General features: G+C 39.7%; 1 protein-coding gene across 1 annotated transcript in view; it reads left to right on the top strand.

The window, feature by feature from the left end:
- LOC126210488 (uncharacterized) overlaps positions 1-18662 on the top strand; it is a 347809-nt gene that overhangs the window by 140159 nt on the left and 188988 nt on the right. Inside the window, exons 22-23 of the mRNA XM_049939722.1 lie at positions 5296-5469; positions 13783-13956. Coding sequence (XP_049795679.1) covers positions 5296-5469; positions 13783-13956 — 348 coding nt within the window. The remainder of the gene's footprint in view (positions 1-5295; positions 5470-13782; positions 13957-18662) is intronic.

Raw genomic sequence — 18662 nt, 5'->3', positions numbered from 1 at the left:
AGCCCATAATATTTTAATTTTGCTGTCCACTTCCTTCGACATTTCGCTTACATTTTCTATCGTAATGCATACTTCCCCTTCAGTGAGAAGTTTGGTTCTCAGCTGGTCACTATAAGACTCAAAAATTCCTGAAGTTCTGCAGGAATTTGATTAGAACTCACTTGTGAGGGATAGTGTCCAACATCATAGGGAAATATGAAACAACTTGATATCATTTGCTGACAGCACTTATTACTTCGTGTTAATAAAGAACCAGTTGTGTTGCACAAGATGGTGCCCATACGAACGGTTAGTGTTCCGCTCTTATCAGAAATGGAAAAATTGAACAGTTCATTATGTAAAGAATGTAAAAAGATGTAAAAATAAGGTGATAAAAGGAATCCTCTATGTTAAGTGTAACTAGTGGTTGCATGAACAGCAAACCAAAATAAACTTGAAATACGTCAGTGATAATTTTTTATGGACGTGTCTCGGCTGTTTACATTTCGAAACATCCCATCAAAATACTTTGAAATGATTTTAAGGTGCTGAAAAGTGAAATCTCAATTTTAAAACAAGAAAACGATAATTATTATGAGAAAAGAGTTCGGTGTGTCAGAAAGCTGTGAAACAAAAGCAGAATAACATTGCTTTAACCCGTGTGCACACATCAGCGGTTAGCCAATAAATGTCAACACAGTGACTCCAGGTAAAGAAAATAATAGATTAGGATCAGAGAAACAGTCCATTGTGTATGAAAGACGAAAAATGGAAACAAAACAATACCATGAAAACTCGCGCTCATGAATAAGCAGTATTAATGATCAAAACTTTAGGTCTAATATATCAGATGTGCCAAGTGAATTATCATAAATTAGAATACAACAACTAAACAACCATCTAAAAAATATGGAAAACTCAAAACAACAAACTGCAGAAAATGAACCTGAGCGTAACTGTAGTGGTGTGCTAGTACACGTTGGAAAGAATTCGATAAAAATTAGCAATGAAGAAGAAATCACCAATGACCAAGAAGCTTGATTCATTTAGCTAGAAGTGTCTATCCAGGTTCCCGGCTCACAATCAGTGCAGTAATAAAAAGATGATCTGTAAGTGATAAGTATATCTACATAATAAATTGTGCCATAAAAGAACAGTGTGATAGACTTGGAGCAGTGTTCATAGATCCAAATAAATTCCTAAAAGTAAACTGCCAAGGAAAGCATGGACTGCACTTAAATAGACTGGGGTCTCTAACATTAAGCAGAATGTTTACAGATGTTTGCAAAATAATAAAAAACAAGGGAAACTAAAATGGCTTGATGGGGGTGAAAATGTGGATAAACCAGAAGGAAAAATAATAATAATAATAATAATAATAATAATAATAATAATAATAATAAAAAGCTATAAATACTTATGCTATACCAATATTGTCCTACTCATTTGGAGTAGTGAAATGGAGTAACACAGACCTAGAAGCACTAAATACACTTCACAATGCCACACTTCACAATGCCACAAATATAGAATACATCACATACATTCAGCAACAGAAAGATTCACATTAAGCAGAGAGGAAGGAGGAAGGGGATTCATCAACATAAAAAACCTACATTATGGACAGGTAGACAATTTAAGAAAATTCTTTCTAGAACGAGCAGAAACTAGCAAAATACACAAAGCAATCACTCATATAAATACATCGGCTACACCACTGCAATTTCATAACCACCTCTACAACCCTTTAGATCACATAACCTCAACAGATACGAAGAAAGTAAATTGGAAAAAGAAAACACTACATGGCAAGCACCCGTATCATCTAACACAGCCACACATCGATCAAGACGCATCCAACACATGGCTAAGAAAAGGCAATATATACAGTGAGACGGAAGGATTCATGATTGCAATACAGGATCAAACAATAAACACCAGATTTTACAGTAAGCATATTATTAAAGATCCTAATACCACAAAAGATAAATGCAGACTTTGCAAACAACAAATAGAAACAGTAGATCACATCACAAGCGGATGTACAATACTAGCAAATACAGAATACCCCAGAAGACATGACAATGTAGCAAAAATAATACATCAACAGCTTGCCTTACAACATAAACTTATAAAACAACACGTTCCCACATACAAGTATGCACCATAAAATGTACTAGAGAATGATGAATACAAATTATACTGGAACAGAACCATTATAACAGATAAAACACCACCACATAACAAACCTGACATCATACTCACCAATAAAAAGAAGAAATTAACACAACTAATCGAAATAGCCATACCCAATACAACAAATATACAAAAGAAAACGGGAGAAAAAATTGAAAAATACATCCAACTGGCTGAGGAAGTCAAGGAGATGTGGCATCAGGATAAAGTTGACATTATACCAATTATACTATCTACTACAGGAGTCATACCACACAATATCCACCAGTACATCAATGCAATACAGCTACAGAAATCCGTAATTATTGATACATGTTCAATTACCCGAAAGTTCCTAAATGCAATATAACATATACCGTACAGTTAAAAGGAAGTGACGCTTGATCAAGGTCCATGTCACTTTCCATTTTTAACCAGACTTAACGTCTGAGAAAGTAAAGAAATAATAATAATAATAATAAGTATAATCTAAAAACGGAGGGAGAGCAGAATATAAACCTGAAAATTGGTTTTTTAAATATCCAAGGTTTGAACGACAAGGAGTTAGTATTGAATGACTTCTCATCAGAGAATAAATTTGACTTATTGTGCTTAGGTGAACATTGGGTCACTGAAGATGAAATTCCAGTTTATAAGATCGAAAATTATAGTTTATCGAACAGTTACTGCAGAAGAGTTCACAAGAGGGGTGGTGTAGCAATTTATGCTGGCAGATCATTCGGTTGCACCATTGGTAACTAAGATCTAAATTATTTATGCGAAGAACTGAATTTTGAAGCCACTGGTAGTCATAAGTAGTAAGAGGCTAATAGTAGTATCATTATACAGGTCTCCCAATGGTATTAACAGTGTGTTCTTAGAAAAATTGAACACCCTTTTATTTGCACTCACTGAGAAAAGATTTACCAACTAGGACATTATAATAGCTGTTTATCTTAATTCCGATTTTGACATGTCAACTGACAAGCACAGTGTTAATGATTTGAAAAACCTACAACCACAGTTCAATCTACAGTGTGTTGGCTATAAACTTACTAGGGAACAAGTGTGCTTAGACAATATATTTGTTAATTTTAAATGTACCAAAGCCCAGTATGATGTAAAAATGTTTATCTTTTCTGACCACAAGCAGTCCACAGCTCGTGGTCTAGTGGTTAACGTTGCTGCCTCTGGATCAACATCCATATTGAACTTGCAATAAGTGAGTCGCCTGATGGCAGGATCCGCCGAGTGGAATGCTGTCTCGATTTCGTTTGATTGTGGGCCATGTCTGGGTGAGGATTTACAGCCGTCAGGTCATTGTGCAGTGTGTTGGCCCATTGCCGTCTTGGTCGCCCATTGGATCTTTTTTTCCATGACTGCCTTTGTTTGATGCATTGCACAGCAAGTGTCCAAACCATCGCAGATGACTTTCTTGCATTTTCTACTGAATTGGTGTGACCTCAAAGTGTTTCCTGATAGAATCATTCAAAACATGATCCAGTTGAGTGATACCACCTATCTAAGCATCTTCATCTCCATGGCCCCCATTTGCTGTTCTGCCTTTTCCATTGCTGACAAACATTCAGTGCTGTAGAGAATGATGGGGTGGATGACAATCTGGTAGATCTCCGACTTCAGACAAACCTTCATCTGATGATTGAATATGACTCCTGTTGTCATTCGGCACCTCATCCAGGCTGCCTGCGTCCTTGCGTCAATCCCGTCTGTAAATTGACCATCTCTAAAGACTGTAAAACCGAGATACTTTAATTTTGTTCTCGTGTAACATCAAAATCAGAGGGAATAAAATAAAAGAAAATAAAACTGTACACATACCTGGGAAGTAAGAGAACCGAAGAGAGAAGAAACGAAGATGATACAAATCAGAGAATTAGAGAAGCAAAAGTAATATTCTTAAATAAGAGAAAAATGCTTTGTTCAGACAATGTAAATACTGAAGCAAGAAAAATAGTGCTTTGCAGCTGCATTTGGAGTGTAGCACTGTATGGCTGCGAAACGTGGACATAAGGAAAAAATGAAAGTAATTGTCTTTAAACATTTGAAGTGTGGTTGCTGAAGACACCTGTTGAAGATAAAATGAACAGATGACACCACAAACAAGTAAGTCCTAAAAAGAATTGGGATAGAAAGATCATTTAGGGAACAATAGAATGAAGACGACACTGGTGGAGTGGTCACATAACATGACATAGTCAGTTCCTTGCCAGTTTGAAACAGGTTTCCAAGGAGAGATAGGTTGAGGAAGACCACAATTGGCATTTTTAAAACAAGATGTACTTGATGTAGGCATTTCTAATTATACAGAAATGAGCTTCTGATAGAACCAGGTGGAGAACTGCCAACCAGTCAAAAGATTGGTGGTGGTGGTGGTGGTGGTGATAAAGAAGGATAATCCCTTTGTGAACTTGGAGCAGTTAATTTGTGAAAAATCTTAAAATGCCATCGTGAAAACTGTTCTGGGATTGTGTGTATTGTCTTCCTGACGGCCAAAAGTGGCTCCACACCCTATTTGATGGATGGTGCATCAAGGTATTGTCAATTATGTAATGGAAGTAAGTTTGTGAGGGTAGAAATTGTAGAGATAGATCAAGGCTTGAGTATAATAAGCAGGTTTGAATGGATGTAGGTTTCAGTAGTTATGCTGGTAAAGAGGCTTGCACAGGATAGACCAGCATGGAGAGCTGCATCAAACCAATCTTTGGACTGGAGACCACAACCACATAATTGTTTTGTCTAAGCCCTGTACAAATTGAGAGTTACATATTGTTCCAAATCTTGAGAAAGGGTAAGTGTATATATTAATATTTGCATTGCACATGTACAAGTCAACATGAACACTAGTGTTTTAATACCACAGGATTGTTTACTTATTAGATAACAGCTAGCAAATGAATGCTATTTCGTAGCAGTTAATTGTGAAATGACAAATGCTGCTACAGAGTAGAGTCAAATGCCAAGCTGGAGCTGGTAAGACTTTTTTAGTATAAGTTAGGGAAAATATAGTTAAGCCTGTTTGTTTGCAAAAACTACAGTAGTAAATAGCACACACAATGTAATAGCACATACAGACAGGCTAGTATAACACTTGATTTTTGAGATAACATTTTCACTGCACAGGAACCTCCTGTGACTTCGCCAAGGGAATCTCGAAGACGTTCCATGTCTGTACCGAGACCGGAAGGCCTGGGGAAGCGAAAGAGGAGCAGCAGTCGCCTTAGGACGGAGGGCAAAGTTAAGAGCCCTAGTACAAAATCAGTCATTGCTGATGATAGTAGGAAGTCAGCACAGAAGGTACACAAATAGAGCTAAAAACATTCCCTTATCTTACATACTGTGCATAATACCATTCCTTGTGCAGGACATAGATTAAGGCAGGAAAGTCACTATATGTTGTGAGTCGTATTGCAGTCACATACACAGTGCATTCCATAATATGACCAAATTCATAAAAAATCATTTATTGATATATTCATTATTCATACAAAATGTCGGAGGAAGGCAATGGCAAATCACCTCCACTAGGACCTTGCCTAGTACGGCGGTGCGGATCTCCCGTATCGTTCCCCTACGCTCTGTCCAGGAATATGGGACATCATCATCATCATCATCATCATCATCATCATCATCATCATCAACATTCATACAAATAATCAAAAATTTTCAAAATAGCATCCTCTTTGTCGATACACTTTTGGAGGTGGTGTTTCCATGCCTGGAAGGCATCCTGGAATGCCTTTTCCGGATTGTCCTGTAGAGCTGATGTAACATGCGCCTGGATGCTTTCAATCGTGTCTCAATGTTTTCCTTTCATGACTCCTTTTAACCATTGAAACAAAAAAAAGTCAGCGCAAGCCAGGTCAGGACTGTAGGGAGGCTGGGGAACCAGGCCAGGAAGTCGTTGACAGTGAAGGCGCTGTGACTCGGCGCGTTGTTGTGATGAACTTTCCACATGTCCTTGATGTCATTTCGGCAGTACGAGACCCTCCTTTTCAGTCTTTTGAGCACTTCCAAGTAGAAAGCTGATTTCACTGTAGTCCCTGTAGGTACAATTTCGTGGTGGAAAATGCCTGTGACGTCAAAGAAGACAATGAGCATGGTTTTGATCCTGGACTTGCTTGTGCGAGCCTTCTTGGGACAGGGTGACGATGGGGTGTGCCACTCTGAACTCTGCCTTTTTGTCTCAGGGTCGTACTCAAAAATCCACGACTCGTCACCAATGTTAACTGAGTTTAAGAAATGAGGATCATTTTCACACGTCCAACATTTCTCAGCACCAAAGCACTTGCATGTGCTTGTGTTCGTCGGTCAACACTTTTTGGATGAGTTTGGCACACACCTTTCTCATGTTTGGTCACATTGCGGAAAATGGTTGTTTCTGACATGTTTGGAGTTTGTGCTGTCAATTGAAGGCTCAGCCGTCTGTCAGAGTTCAAACAATCACACACACGCTTCGTATTTTCGTCGACTCGTGCGGTTGATGGCTGTCCACTGCGAGGTTCGGCGGTGATCTCCTCTCGGCCCTCCATGAACAACTTGCACCATCGGAAAACTTGTGATTTGGACAAGCAGTCAGTCCCAAAGTCATGCTGAAGTAATGGAAATGTTTCGGTGGCGGACTTCCCAAGTTTAATGCAAAATTTGATAGCGTTCCATTGCTCTACAGAATGATCCATTGTGCCGTGTTACATAAACTCAAAACGGGGTTGACGGAAACGCACATCCAGACTCTCCGGCAGCTCGCAGCGGAATGAGACAAAGAGCGTTTTGAAGCTAACACCCCCCTTCCACTTAGCCCAGCCGGTTACAACACGCTGTGGTGTTCTGTTGCGTCAGAAAAAAATTGGTCGTTTTACTTATGGAATGCACTCTGTAAAAAAAAAAAAAAAAAAAGATGCATGTTATAATAATCACTTTTGGACTTGTACATTTAGAGGTGAGAGCACATGTTTTCTCTTTACTAACATCAACATTGTTTTTTACTTTATTTGAAAAGGGTCAACAAAAGAATTATTTCCTTTTTTGTGGATACCTAGCGGTAGACACCAAGAGCGAGCTAAGTAATATGTAATGTTACTCCCATTTTGAGAACATGCCATTTGTCATGAAACAGGAAGTAGCATTTATACGTAGTTAACTTTTATCGTCCCACACCCACTTACGTACCACAAGTCTCTGGCACATTTTGTCTGATGTTTTCCACCCATGCCTTTAATGTGGCTTAATACTGATTTAAGAAAACCTCTAAATTTAGCTTCCATTGTGAGCCACTATTTACTGAAATATTTCTTTTAAATTGCAAACTGAAGGTAATGTCAACTTTAATGACCTACCCTTACCGCACAGCACAATATCATGCAGTAAAATAGTACACTACTGGCCATTAAAATTGCTACACCAAGAAGAAATGCAGATGATAAACAGGTATTCATTGGACAAATATATTATACTAGAACTGACATGTGATTACATTTTCACGCAGTTTGGGTGCGTAGATCCTGAGAAATCAGTACCTAGAAGAACGACCTCTGGCCGTAATAACGGCCTTGATACGCCTGGGCATTGAGTCAAAAAGAGCTTGGATGGCGTGTACAGGTACAGCTGCCCATGCAGCTTCAACACAATACCACAGTTCATCAAGAGTAGTGACTGGCGTATTGTGACGAGCCAGTTGCTCGGCCACCATTGACCAGACGTTTTCAATTGGTGAGAGATCTGGAGAATGTGCTGGCCAGGGCAGCAGTCGAACATTTTCTTTATCCATAAAGGCCCTTACAGGACCTGCAACATGCGGTTGTGCATTATCCTGCTGAAATGTAGGGTTTGGCAGGGATCGAATGAAGGGTAGAGCCACTGGTCATAATACATCTGAAATGTAACATCCACTGTTCAAAGTGCCGTCAATGCGAACAAGAGGTGACCGAGACGTGTAACCAATGGCACCCCATACCATCACGCTGGGTGATAACACCAGTATGGCGATGACAAATACATGCTTCCAATGTGCGTTCGCCACAATGTGCCAAACACGGATGCGACCATCATGATGCTGTAAATAGAACCTGGATTCATCCGAAAAAATGACGTTATGCCATTTATGCACCCAGGTTCGTTGTCGAGTACAACATCACAGGCGCTCCTGTCTGTGATGCAGCATCAAGGGTAACCGCAGCCATGGTCTCCGAGCTGATAGTCCATGCTGCTGCAAACATCGTCGAACTGTTTGTGCAGATGGTTGTTGTCTTGCAAACGTTCCCATCTGTTGACTCAGTGATCGAGATGTGGCTGCACGATCCGTTACAGCCATGTGGATAAGATGCCTGTCATCTTGACTGCTAGTGATACGAGGCCATTGGGATCCAGCACGGCATTCCGTATTATGCTCCTGAACGCACCGATTCCATATTCTGCTAACTGTCATTGTTGGATCTCGACGAATGCGAGCAGCAATGTCGCGATATGATAAACCACAATTACGATAGGCTTCAATTCGACCTTTACGAAAGTCAGAAATGTGATGGTATGCATTTCTCCTCCTTACACGAGGCATCACAACAAAGTTTCACCAGGCAACGCCAGGTCAACTGCTGTTTGTGTATGAGAAATCAGTTGGAAACTTTCCTCATGTCAGCACGTTGTAGGTGTCGCCACCGACGCCAACCTTGTGTGAATGCTCTGAAAAGCTAATCATTTGCATATCACAGCATCTATTTCCTGTCGGCTAAATTTCGCGTCTGTAGCATGTCATCTTCGTGGTGTAGCAATTTTAATGGCCAGTAGTGTATATTAATTATTGATTTTAAACACAACTAGTTACCACACAAGTAAACTCCAGGATCTTTGAAGACTGAAACTCCTTCCGAGCATAAAACAGATTACTTTGCACATGAGTTAATGTGTTAAGTATTTAACGTTACAGATGTAAGCAAGGAGAAGCTTAGAAAAGGTTTGAAATTATGCTGAAAGTTTGTTAGAAATCACTAAGTGCTCTCATTGTGAAATACTGGGTGAATATAGCGTGGGTAATTTGCGTTTCAGTTTATGATGTCATATCTCCTGAACTGTCTCTCATGCAGTGATATAACTTTGCAGGTACATTCAGTGGTGTATGTTGATAATGTCCGTAAACTGTGTTGCAAATAGTGTTGTTAGTAAAGAAGTAGTAAATTAAAACATCATGTACGATGCTGAAGTTTTGCTGCACGAACAGTAAAAATTTAGTAAGTGTTAAAATTTTTTTTCCTTTCATCATTTTGTTGGGGTTCTCAGCAAGAAAAAGTTTTGTGAAGGTGTGAAATTATGTGTAAAGAATGCCGGAAGTCAGTAAGTGCTCTCGTATTCAAATACTAGAAGAATGAAGTCCCACATGTTTGAGTGCCATGTGATACACTATCTCAAGATGCGAGTCCGCTCGCGCTCACTCACTCACTCACTCACACACACACACACACACACACACACACACACACACACACACACACAGTCTGCAATTGTGATACTTGTCTTATTGCGTTAAACTTTTAATGTATGATTATACCTTTTAATGAGTAGATTTTGACAGCATTTCATTTTTAAAGTCAGTCAATAATTACATTAAATATTGAAAATCAAATTTTTGCTTCCCCCGGAAGCTGCCAGATAGGCGCTCGGCAATTGGTACTGGGATCCAGGAAAGTCACATGTATGTATGTTGGGGTGGCTCATTTCAAAAGGGCACAACCAAGTTCCTATTCTTTTGTTACCCAGTGATGGTCTGTGCTCCGTAATGGCAGTGATAGCAAGGGTTTAATCTGCCTACCTCAATCCTAGTTCCCCCCCATCCCCCACCCCTCTCTTCCTCTCATTGGTAGGTGGAACCTGTTGACAGCATACTTTGGGTTTGTCTCATTGGAGTAATAATGTTGTGATGTGTTCCGTACTGTGTGCCCAAAGTGAGGTAGAACAGAAAATATTTATTGCACTTCCGTTGTGCAATCAAAAAGCCATGCACGTGAAAATAAATGTGTCTCTAAATAGGATTTTTATTGCAATAATTTGCTTACCCATTGCAAGATAGCACAAGAAGTATTAGAAGATACCATTGTAGCACATGGATTTGCACAGTTAATTGCTTGGTAAACTTACTGTTTTTTCCAAAAGTGATGAGATTTTGTGAAGGAACAGTATTTTGTCACGGGAAATATCCAGATACTGCAGTGTTGCAAAATTTGAGAGTAATGAAATTAATCACCCGTTTCCTACTGGGAGACTGACCATTTTGGCTGACACTACATTGGCTGTGGCAAGGGGTGTGATGCTGCATTCACCTTCTTAGTGTACTGTACGTGGTTTTGGTCCTTTGTCGACATCCTTGGAATTACAGAACTGGACCGGGTTTCTTCACTGAGGAGATATGGTTTCACCTTAGTACATATGAGAATAGCCAGGACACAAGTATTTGACAAGCTCAACATGCCTTTCACGATAACATGCTGCACTGTCAGAAAATTGGAGTGTGGTGTGCCATATTGTGTCATCAATTACTGGTGCCGTATTTTCTCTACGAAGGCAGTAAACTGTGTTGTAGACCGAGATGACATTACACAGTTGATGTTCCTTCTTGAGACAGATGTACATTGTGAGTTGCAGGGTGGTGCTAATCATCACACATATAATGAAACAGTTCATCTCTGAAGCAAATATTTTGGCAATCAAACTAAGTATGGTGATCACGTTCTCACAATTTAACATCTGTAGACTTCTTCCTGTGTGGCTGCTTTATAGGAATTTTTTTGACTTTGACTTATCTGTGGCCTGGGTCTTAGTGACCATATGCCTGCTCCACACTCCTCCTCCATTGTTTCCAGTTGCGAGCCTCCTGCGACCACTTGTCCACCCCTAGTCCCACGTCCTCAGTGTCCTTGTCAATATTGTCCTTCCATCTTGTCCACGGTCGTCCCCTGTACCTCCTTCCAGCTACAGCTCCCAGAAACACACCGTGGGGTATCCTCCCTTCATTCGTCCTTGCTACATTTCCAGCCCAGGTCATCCTTCTTCTTCTTATTCTTTTTATAATGTCAGGCTGTGCTTTTTGCTTGGTTTTTCAAGTTCCCCATTCCCGTTTGTGAATCTGTCACAGGACCATATATTTTTCGGAGGAATGGTCTATAAAAACAGACAGCACACACTGGTGGAACTAAAGAATTAACAAACAGTGGAGATTAACAGCATTAGTGTCAACATATTCTGCAAACTGGCATTAAACATGATAAAATAAATTTGTGTATACATTACTGAACTTTATGAAATAATATGTATGTACATTGGTGTGCAAAACTTAAGGACCAAAGTAACTTGACCATGATGTGTCACTGCCAAATAACATAGCTCAATGACACTTGTACCTTAGATAGATAGAACTGCTTCAATATAGTACAGAAAGTAATTAAAAAAATACGTAGTGAGACAAACAGAAATATCATTTTAATTCCAAATCAATAATTACACTGAAGTCACCAAGCTTTGTGATGGTCCGCCGGACATTCCTTGGTGGACTGTGTGTTCCCACTTCTCGCCGTACGAGATTACATCGAGCATTGTCAAACGTGATTGTTTTCGTGGTACAGGTGTAATTGTATGGGGAGGAATAATCTTGCATTGGTGTACTGAGCTCCAAATGTCTGTACGTGGTACATTCACTGGTCAGAATTATTGTGAAACTGTACCAGTTCCCCACATGTGTCTTTTTAGGGGTGCATTCAGCCCTGACTTTACTTTTACGGATGACAGTCCACAGACGCATCGAACAGTGGAGGTGGAGAAGCTCTCGGAACAGGAATAAATTTTGCGAATGGGCTGGGTTGTTTATTCCCCCTAATTAAATCCCTTCAAGCACGTGTAGGCTTTGTTGGGGAGATGTATTGCAGCACATCCACGTGGCCGTGATCATCGAACTGCCTATCGCTGGAATGGAATGCCCTACCGCAGGAACTCCTTACCATCCTTGTTGCCAGCGTGGAAGCATTTTGTAGAGGATGCATTGCCATCCAAGGTGATCACACACTTAATTAAGAACCATGTCCTGCCATTTTTAATGTCTACTGGACCATCATGAATCACGGTGACTTAAGTGCAGTTGGATCGTGTGTTTTTAAAAGCGGCATCACTCTATAATTTCATGATTTTGAGTTTGCCGTTGCTTCAGATACTTCAGTTGTAACTGCACAAACTGACTAATAAGGGGTTATCAGGCTGTCAGTTTGTGTTCAGTCACCGACTCGTGCTATTTCAGAATTAAAGAGAGGCATCTGTTGTGGCTCATGCCCCTGTGAAAATAAAATTGATGTAGCAGCACTGTGAATGTGAAAACAATATACTACAATTTTTAAACTGTTGTACAGTGTTGTCTTTGTTATCCGTGCAGTTAAAAGTGCATTTTGTTATAGGTTGGTGGAAGTGGTAGGTTATATACATTGAGTGCTTTTGTGAGTATGTAGTTTGATCTGTTGCACAGCGTGAGGTACAGGTTAGTTGAAAGATGACTGACTGTTTGCTTTGTGAGTTGGCAAATCCAGTGTATGTGAATACAAAATCTAACAAAGGGATTTCGCTGACTATCACTCTTCTACTTTTTTCACACTTAAAGCATTTGAAGCTACTTTCCAGACATCAGTTTCCTATAGTAGTGTGAAACACTTCTCAAAACACTTGAAGAAATTGACAATGAAGATTCTGAGGGTTGTCAAGCAGTGTGTTTAAGTATGAAACATTTAAAGCATTTTAACAGTTCTGGCTGTATCTTAGAACATAGTGTTCTAGTCTTGTAACCGCTAAGTCACCTGTCATATTGTTGCTAGTAGCAACTTCTTTTTGTAATATTGTTATTTGAATTCTACAGTTATTATTAAATATAATTTTAGCAAACAAAACATTGAATTGCTCTGTTAACTGGTAGAAATGTTTTATACTTACCAGCATACAGAAATCTTCAGTCAGTTTTATAAATTCCCAAGGATACTTGTGCACTAGAGTTGGACTAAAATATCCTGAAATTGAAGTTATTTTTTAGTTTCTGTGTAGCTATGAAGTGTGATCATGAGTTTCACAGCGGAAGAGTTCAGAAGAGCTGGCTGAAGCACAATGGGTGTATTTACCTCCTACTGCTAGTGAGCTACCCTTTCTTTCTTTCTTCTTCTTCTCTCTCTCTCTCTCTCTCTTTTTTTGCATTACCCAAATAACAAGCTGCACACATTTCAGAAGATATCTAGTGGCAACCATCTCAACCAAATTATGATAGTCAGGCTACAAGTGTAGTACCAGATACTTACTAGTGACCGAACACTTAACTATCAGTGATAAAACGTGTGTAGGTGAGGTTTTGGTTTTTCAGAGGTCTGTTCTTAAGTTGTCCAAGCATACTTGGAATTTTAAGTTTCTTTCAAAATAAGAAATACGAGGTATCTTGGGGTTCTATGTTAAGGGGTATGGTGTAACATTATTTGATGAAAGTATATTAAGGGAAACCATATGTGTCTGGAAGAATTACTGAAGCAAAGAACAAACACGGCATACCAATTCTTGCAGGCTGATAGGCTAAGTGATTTGTAACATCATTTTCTCATTGTGCAGGAGACTCCTGTGACTTCAGTGAGGGAATCTCGAAGACGTTCCAAGTCTGAACCGAGAGCAAAAGTCGTGGAAAAGAGAAAAAGGAGCAGCAGTGGCCTGAGGACAGAGGACAAAACCAGTAGTGCTAGTGGAAACTCGTTTAATGCCAATGTTAATAGGACGCCAACACAGAAGGTATGCAAATAAAGTAAAAGTCTCAAAGAAATCATCCAGTATCTTTATGATAGCATGTAATAGCATTTACTCTGTTGTAATACATAGGTGTTAAAGCAGATAATGTATTTTTATTATTTTTTGTTTATTATTTATTAATTTGTTCGTTTGTAATGCTGTATCACTATAACCACCTGTGCACTTAATACATTTACAAATGAGATCAATTTTCTTCTCATTGACCACTGCTGGAACATTTAAGCTATGATACTTTTGCCATGGAAATGATTTCAAACTTTAGGTACATAGAAGTTAGTAAGTTAGCGTATTTTTCACATTTTCATTGCTGACATCCTAAGAGATAATTTTGTGGGGTAACTTTAAACAAAAAAGATTCATTGCTCAAAAGAAAGTAATTACATATAAAATCTGGGATGGAATAATAATAATATAAAGTAGGATACTCACCTCATAGAGAAGGCTTTAAGAGGCAGACAGGCACATTTGAAACCTCAGGGTGCTGAGGCCTGACTGTGATAGCAGTCTCTAATGGGGCAGTAAAAGAGGTGTGAGGAGAGTAGGGAGATGAATAGCAGATATGGGTGGGAAAAGGTGCTGTAATGCAGCATATGGGAGTGTGCAGGGGTGTGTCGTGGACAGGATAGGGCCTGTTAGATGCAGCATTTGGAGGGTGTGCTGGCACACACGCAGGAGGGAGCGTGTGTGTGTGGGAGCGAGGGGTGAAAAGAGAAGCTCAGAAGGACAAAGAACAGTGCAGCACAGGTGTGCCGGTGGACGGAAGTCATGTGTGAAGTTGGAGTGGTAGCAGGTATGGGAACAGAGGCAGGTGGGGGATACAGACTAGTGAAAGTTGAGGCCTGAAGGGTTACAGGAAGGAAGGGTATGTTATAGGGAGAATTCCCACCTGTACAATTCAGAAATCTGGTGTCAATGGGAAGCATCCAGACGGCACAGAACGTAAAGCAGTTGTAGAAGCCGAGTGCATCGTGTCGGGCTGCACACTCAGGAACTGTTGGCTGTCACCCTCTCGGTCACAGTTTTGTGGTGGCTGTTCGTGCTGTTACCTCTTGTTACTGATTGTGCCAGCATAGAATGGCACACAGTGACTGTAGCAAAGTTGGGAGGCTGCATGGCTGCTTTGAAAGGGGGCACTGCCTTTGATGGGGCGGGAGATGCCTGCAACAGGACTGGTGTAGGTGGTGTTGACAGGATGTGTGGAACAAGTCTTGCATGTAGGTCCATTACAAGGATATGAGCTATGAGCCGAGGGGTTGGGAGCAGTTGTGCAATAGTGAAGGATAAGAGTACAGCACAGTGGATGGCAGAGTCTCTCTGTGGGAGAGACATGGAAGATAGTGTGCTATTTCCCATTTAGAGACACGATGAGAGGTAGTCGAAACCCTAGTGGAGAATGTGATTCAGTTGCTGCTTTCCTGGGTGGTACCATGTGACAGACGGCAGTCCTTTGTAGTTGAACAGAGGTGTATCTTAGCAGCAACACACCTCCACATACCCACTGACCGGCTACAAAGGAATGCCCTCTCATGACTCAGTACTTCTTTGGGCTGGAGCAGTTAACTCATGTTCTCTTTCAGGGTTTTAACTGCATGTAGTTGCACCTATTATTCGCTTGCAAAAAATTGGTACGCAAGTCAACAGATTGAGTGGGTGTCTTTTTCAAAATGAGCAATGTCTAAGGAGGAGAAGCAACCACGAATTGCTACCTGTGTTGTGTTGGCCCAGTCTCAAGATATAGGAACCCTCCAACCAGAAAAATGGCACCCAGCCAAAAGCATACCATTAATTCACATATGTGCGTGCTTGGTATGTGGTTATAGTTTTTCTTGGTGTCTATGGAACAGTTACAAATGTTTAATATTATTCCAACTCCTTACAATAGACCATTATTATGACAGAAATGATTTCAATAGTTGATCTTTGATGTCTGAAACTACATTTCTGGTCTTTGTGTATAAATTCAACTGTTTTTCGTATTCTTTTCCTGTTGGATGGACTTGGAGATTTTTAGCCTATGTGATTATAAAATTGCACTTTTGTAGGTGGTGCATTTCTTCTTGTCACCCTTTTTAAATACTGGGATTCTATTGTACTTGCTTCTGTTCGTTATGGATTGTATTTTCTTTCGTAATTATGTTTAGTATTCTGTACAATCTTTAAAAGTCCATTTCTACACTGAATTCATCTTATTTGGCAGAACCATTGTATTTTCACTTCCACTTCTTCCAACTGTATCAAGCTATCTATCTATACTCGACCAGAAACATGCAATGTCATCATCAAGAGTGTTATTCCATTACAGTTCAATAAAGTATCAAAAACTGTTGGAATTGCTGTAACGTTTAGGGATTGTCACCTTTCACCACTGGAAAGTTCTACCAATTGGGTAGATTCATCTGCCATTCTTTTGTTCTTCATGATGCCACAACATATTCTCATTCCCATTTAGTTATTCTGTTAACCAGGTATTCTTTACTTTCTGCTTCTCAGCTCAGCTACAACCAACTGTTTGACTTGTAATATTTTTGGCCTATAAACTGACAGTTTCTCTCTAGTTCACTTGCATACTCTGATATTCTTGCTTGAGACAAGTCTTGTCTTGCACATTTCTTATCACTGAGAGCATTATTAATATCCGCATCCTGCCATGCTCATTATCGGGAGATTATAAATTGTTAAGTTTTACTAAACTCATGGTTAGCTTTCATAAATTCTCAACCCTGTTCCGCTACTTTCATGAAATTTTGAAGATATACATATGTAAATAAATATAAAATTTGTTTGTTTCAAATATTTGTTTACTTAAACTTTTTGGAAAAAATATTCAGTTATGAAGTGCACTTTGGAAAGCTGGTCAGCATTATCCAGTTTATTGGTGTTGTCAGAAAAATGTAAAAATGATGATATTTGTCTGAATCGGTTGTGGAACATTGTTTTGCAAAATATCGGTGAGTCTATCAATGGATTCAATGACCAATAATCATCAATCCTTTTTTTTTTACAGTGCCATAAGGATAGCAAGCCCAAGCCATTTTCTAAGTTTGGGTCCCATAACATCGACAAATTTGGCATTTTTTTTAAAATCCCGTTTCCTTCTATTGCAATTTTGACTGTATTACTTGTTGGTTTTGTTGCTAATATATTCAAATAGATTATTCCCAATATATAGTTCTATGATATCCTCGACGCTGTGTGTATCTTTGGGAAATATGTTTGGACCCGGAGATCCTTCAAATTTATTATTGGTCCTTGGTAAATCAAAGCCTGACCACTGTTCACTGTCTTCCTTGTCTGATTCATCCGAATCAGTTGGGAACTGTAACGTTTGCCGAATTCTTCTTGGATGTATTTCACTATCTTCCGATGATTCTGCTTCACTTCCATTTTTTTGATGTCTAATGTCTTCTTCCCAATCGGCCAAGTCGTCCGGAACGTCAGACAAGACGTCTGTGCATTCGTCATAAATAATCGTATCGTCTCTTTTGTCTGCCATGATGAAAGGGCACAAGTATTTATAAAAACAAAAAACTTGTTGACATGTGTAACCTATTGTTACCTAAACAAAACACCAACAGAGTGGAAAAGATACTGAAGCACTGTCACCGGCCAATGCGTGATACTGTGCTCACGACACCACTGTGGTGTCGCCGGCTGCTGAACGATACTATGCACATGACATCGCTGTGGTGTTGCCAGCTGGTGACCACTATTTCGCGCACGACACCACTCTGGTGTCTCTGGACGGCAGAGTGTTAAGAATGTTAAACTGTTCTTATACTAATTGTAGTTATTATCTAGGCAACCTATTCTGTGTACCTTCCCTCAATTCTTCTTTTGTGCCCAGTTCTTAGATCTGGAATTGTTCCATCACAGTTGTAGTTGTACTTTCCCCTTCAATCCCGGTGTGGCCCATCATAATCTTATGAAAATGGATTGGTTGCAATAGCTGCCACCAAACACGCCCACAACCCCGAAGTGCATTTTGTAAATGTAAGCTGCAATCAACGTTTTACGTAAGTGCAACAAAGTACATTTTTTCTACCAATGGAGAGAATGAGAGTAAGCATTTGATAGTATATGAAATGGGGAAATAAAAACACCTGAAGTTAATGACAGTATCTATGAAAAATCGTACCAAGTTGTTACCATAATAGCTGCATGCAAAATGTCGTATAATAATGTAAACCTAAGCATACCAAAGAACATACTATCCACACTCATAGAAAGAAATAAAGCAAAACATGCATAGCCTACCCAATTGCAGAGAGAGAGAATTAATTCTGTATACATTTACGTTCATCAATTTATGATGTCAGTGGCGCAATTCCATCCAATTCTCCTTCATTATCATTGGAATCAGTGCCAAAACCATTGTCTTCATTGTCACCACCACCACCACCATCAACAGAAATCATTAATTATATCTAAAAACAAAGATGATGTGACTTACCAAACGAAAGCGCTGGCACGTCAATAGACACACAAACAAACACAAATATAAACACAAAATTCTAGCTTTCGCAACCAATGGTTGCTTCGTCAGGAAAGAGGGAAGGAGAGGGAAAGACGAAAGAATGTGGGTTTTAAAGGAGAGGGTAAGGAGTCATTCGAATCCCGGGAGCGGAAAGACTTACCTTAGGGGGAAAAAAGGACGGGTATACACTCGCGCACACACACACATATCCATC

This window comes from Schistocerca nitens, chromosome 10, assembly GCF_023898315.1.
Source record: "Schistocerca nitens isolate TAMUIC-IGC-003100 chromosome 10, iqSchNite1.1, whole genome shotgun sequence".
Taxonomy (NCBI): domain Eukaryota; kingdom Metazoa; phylum Arthropoda; class Insecta; order Orthoptera; family Acrididae; genus Schistocerca; species Schistocerca nitens.
Note: the sequence above shows the minus strand (reverse complement) of the source record. Positions and strands in the feature narration are given on the sequence as shown.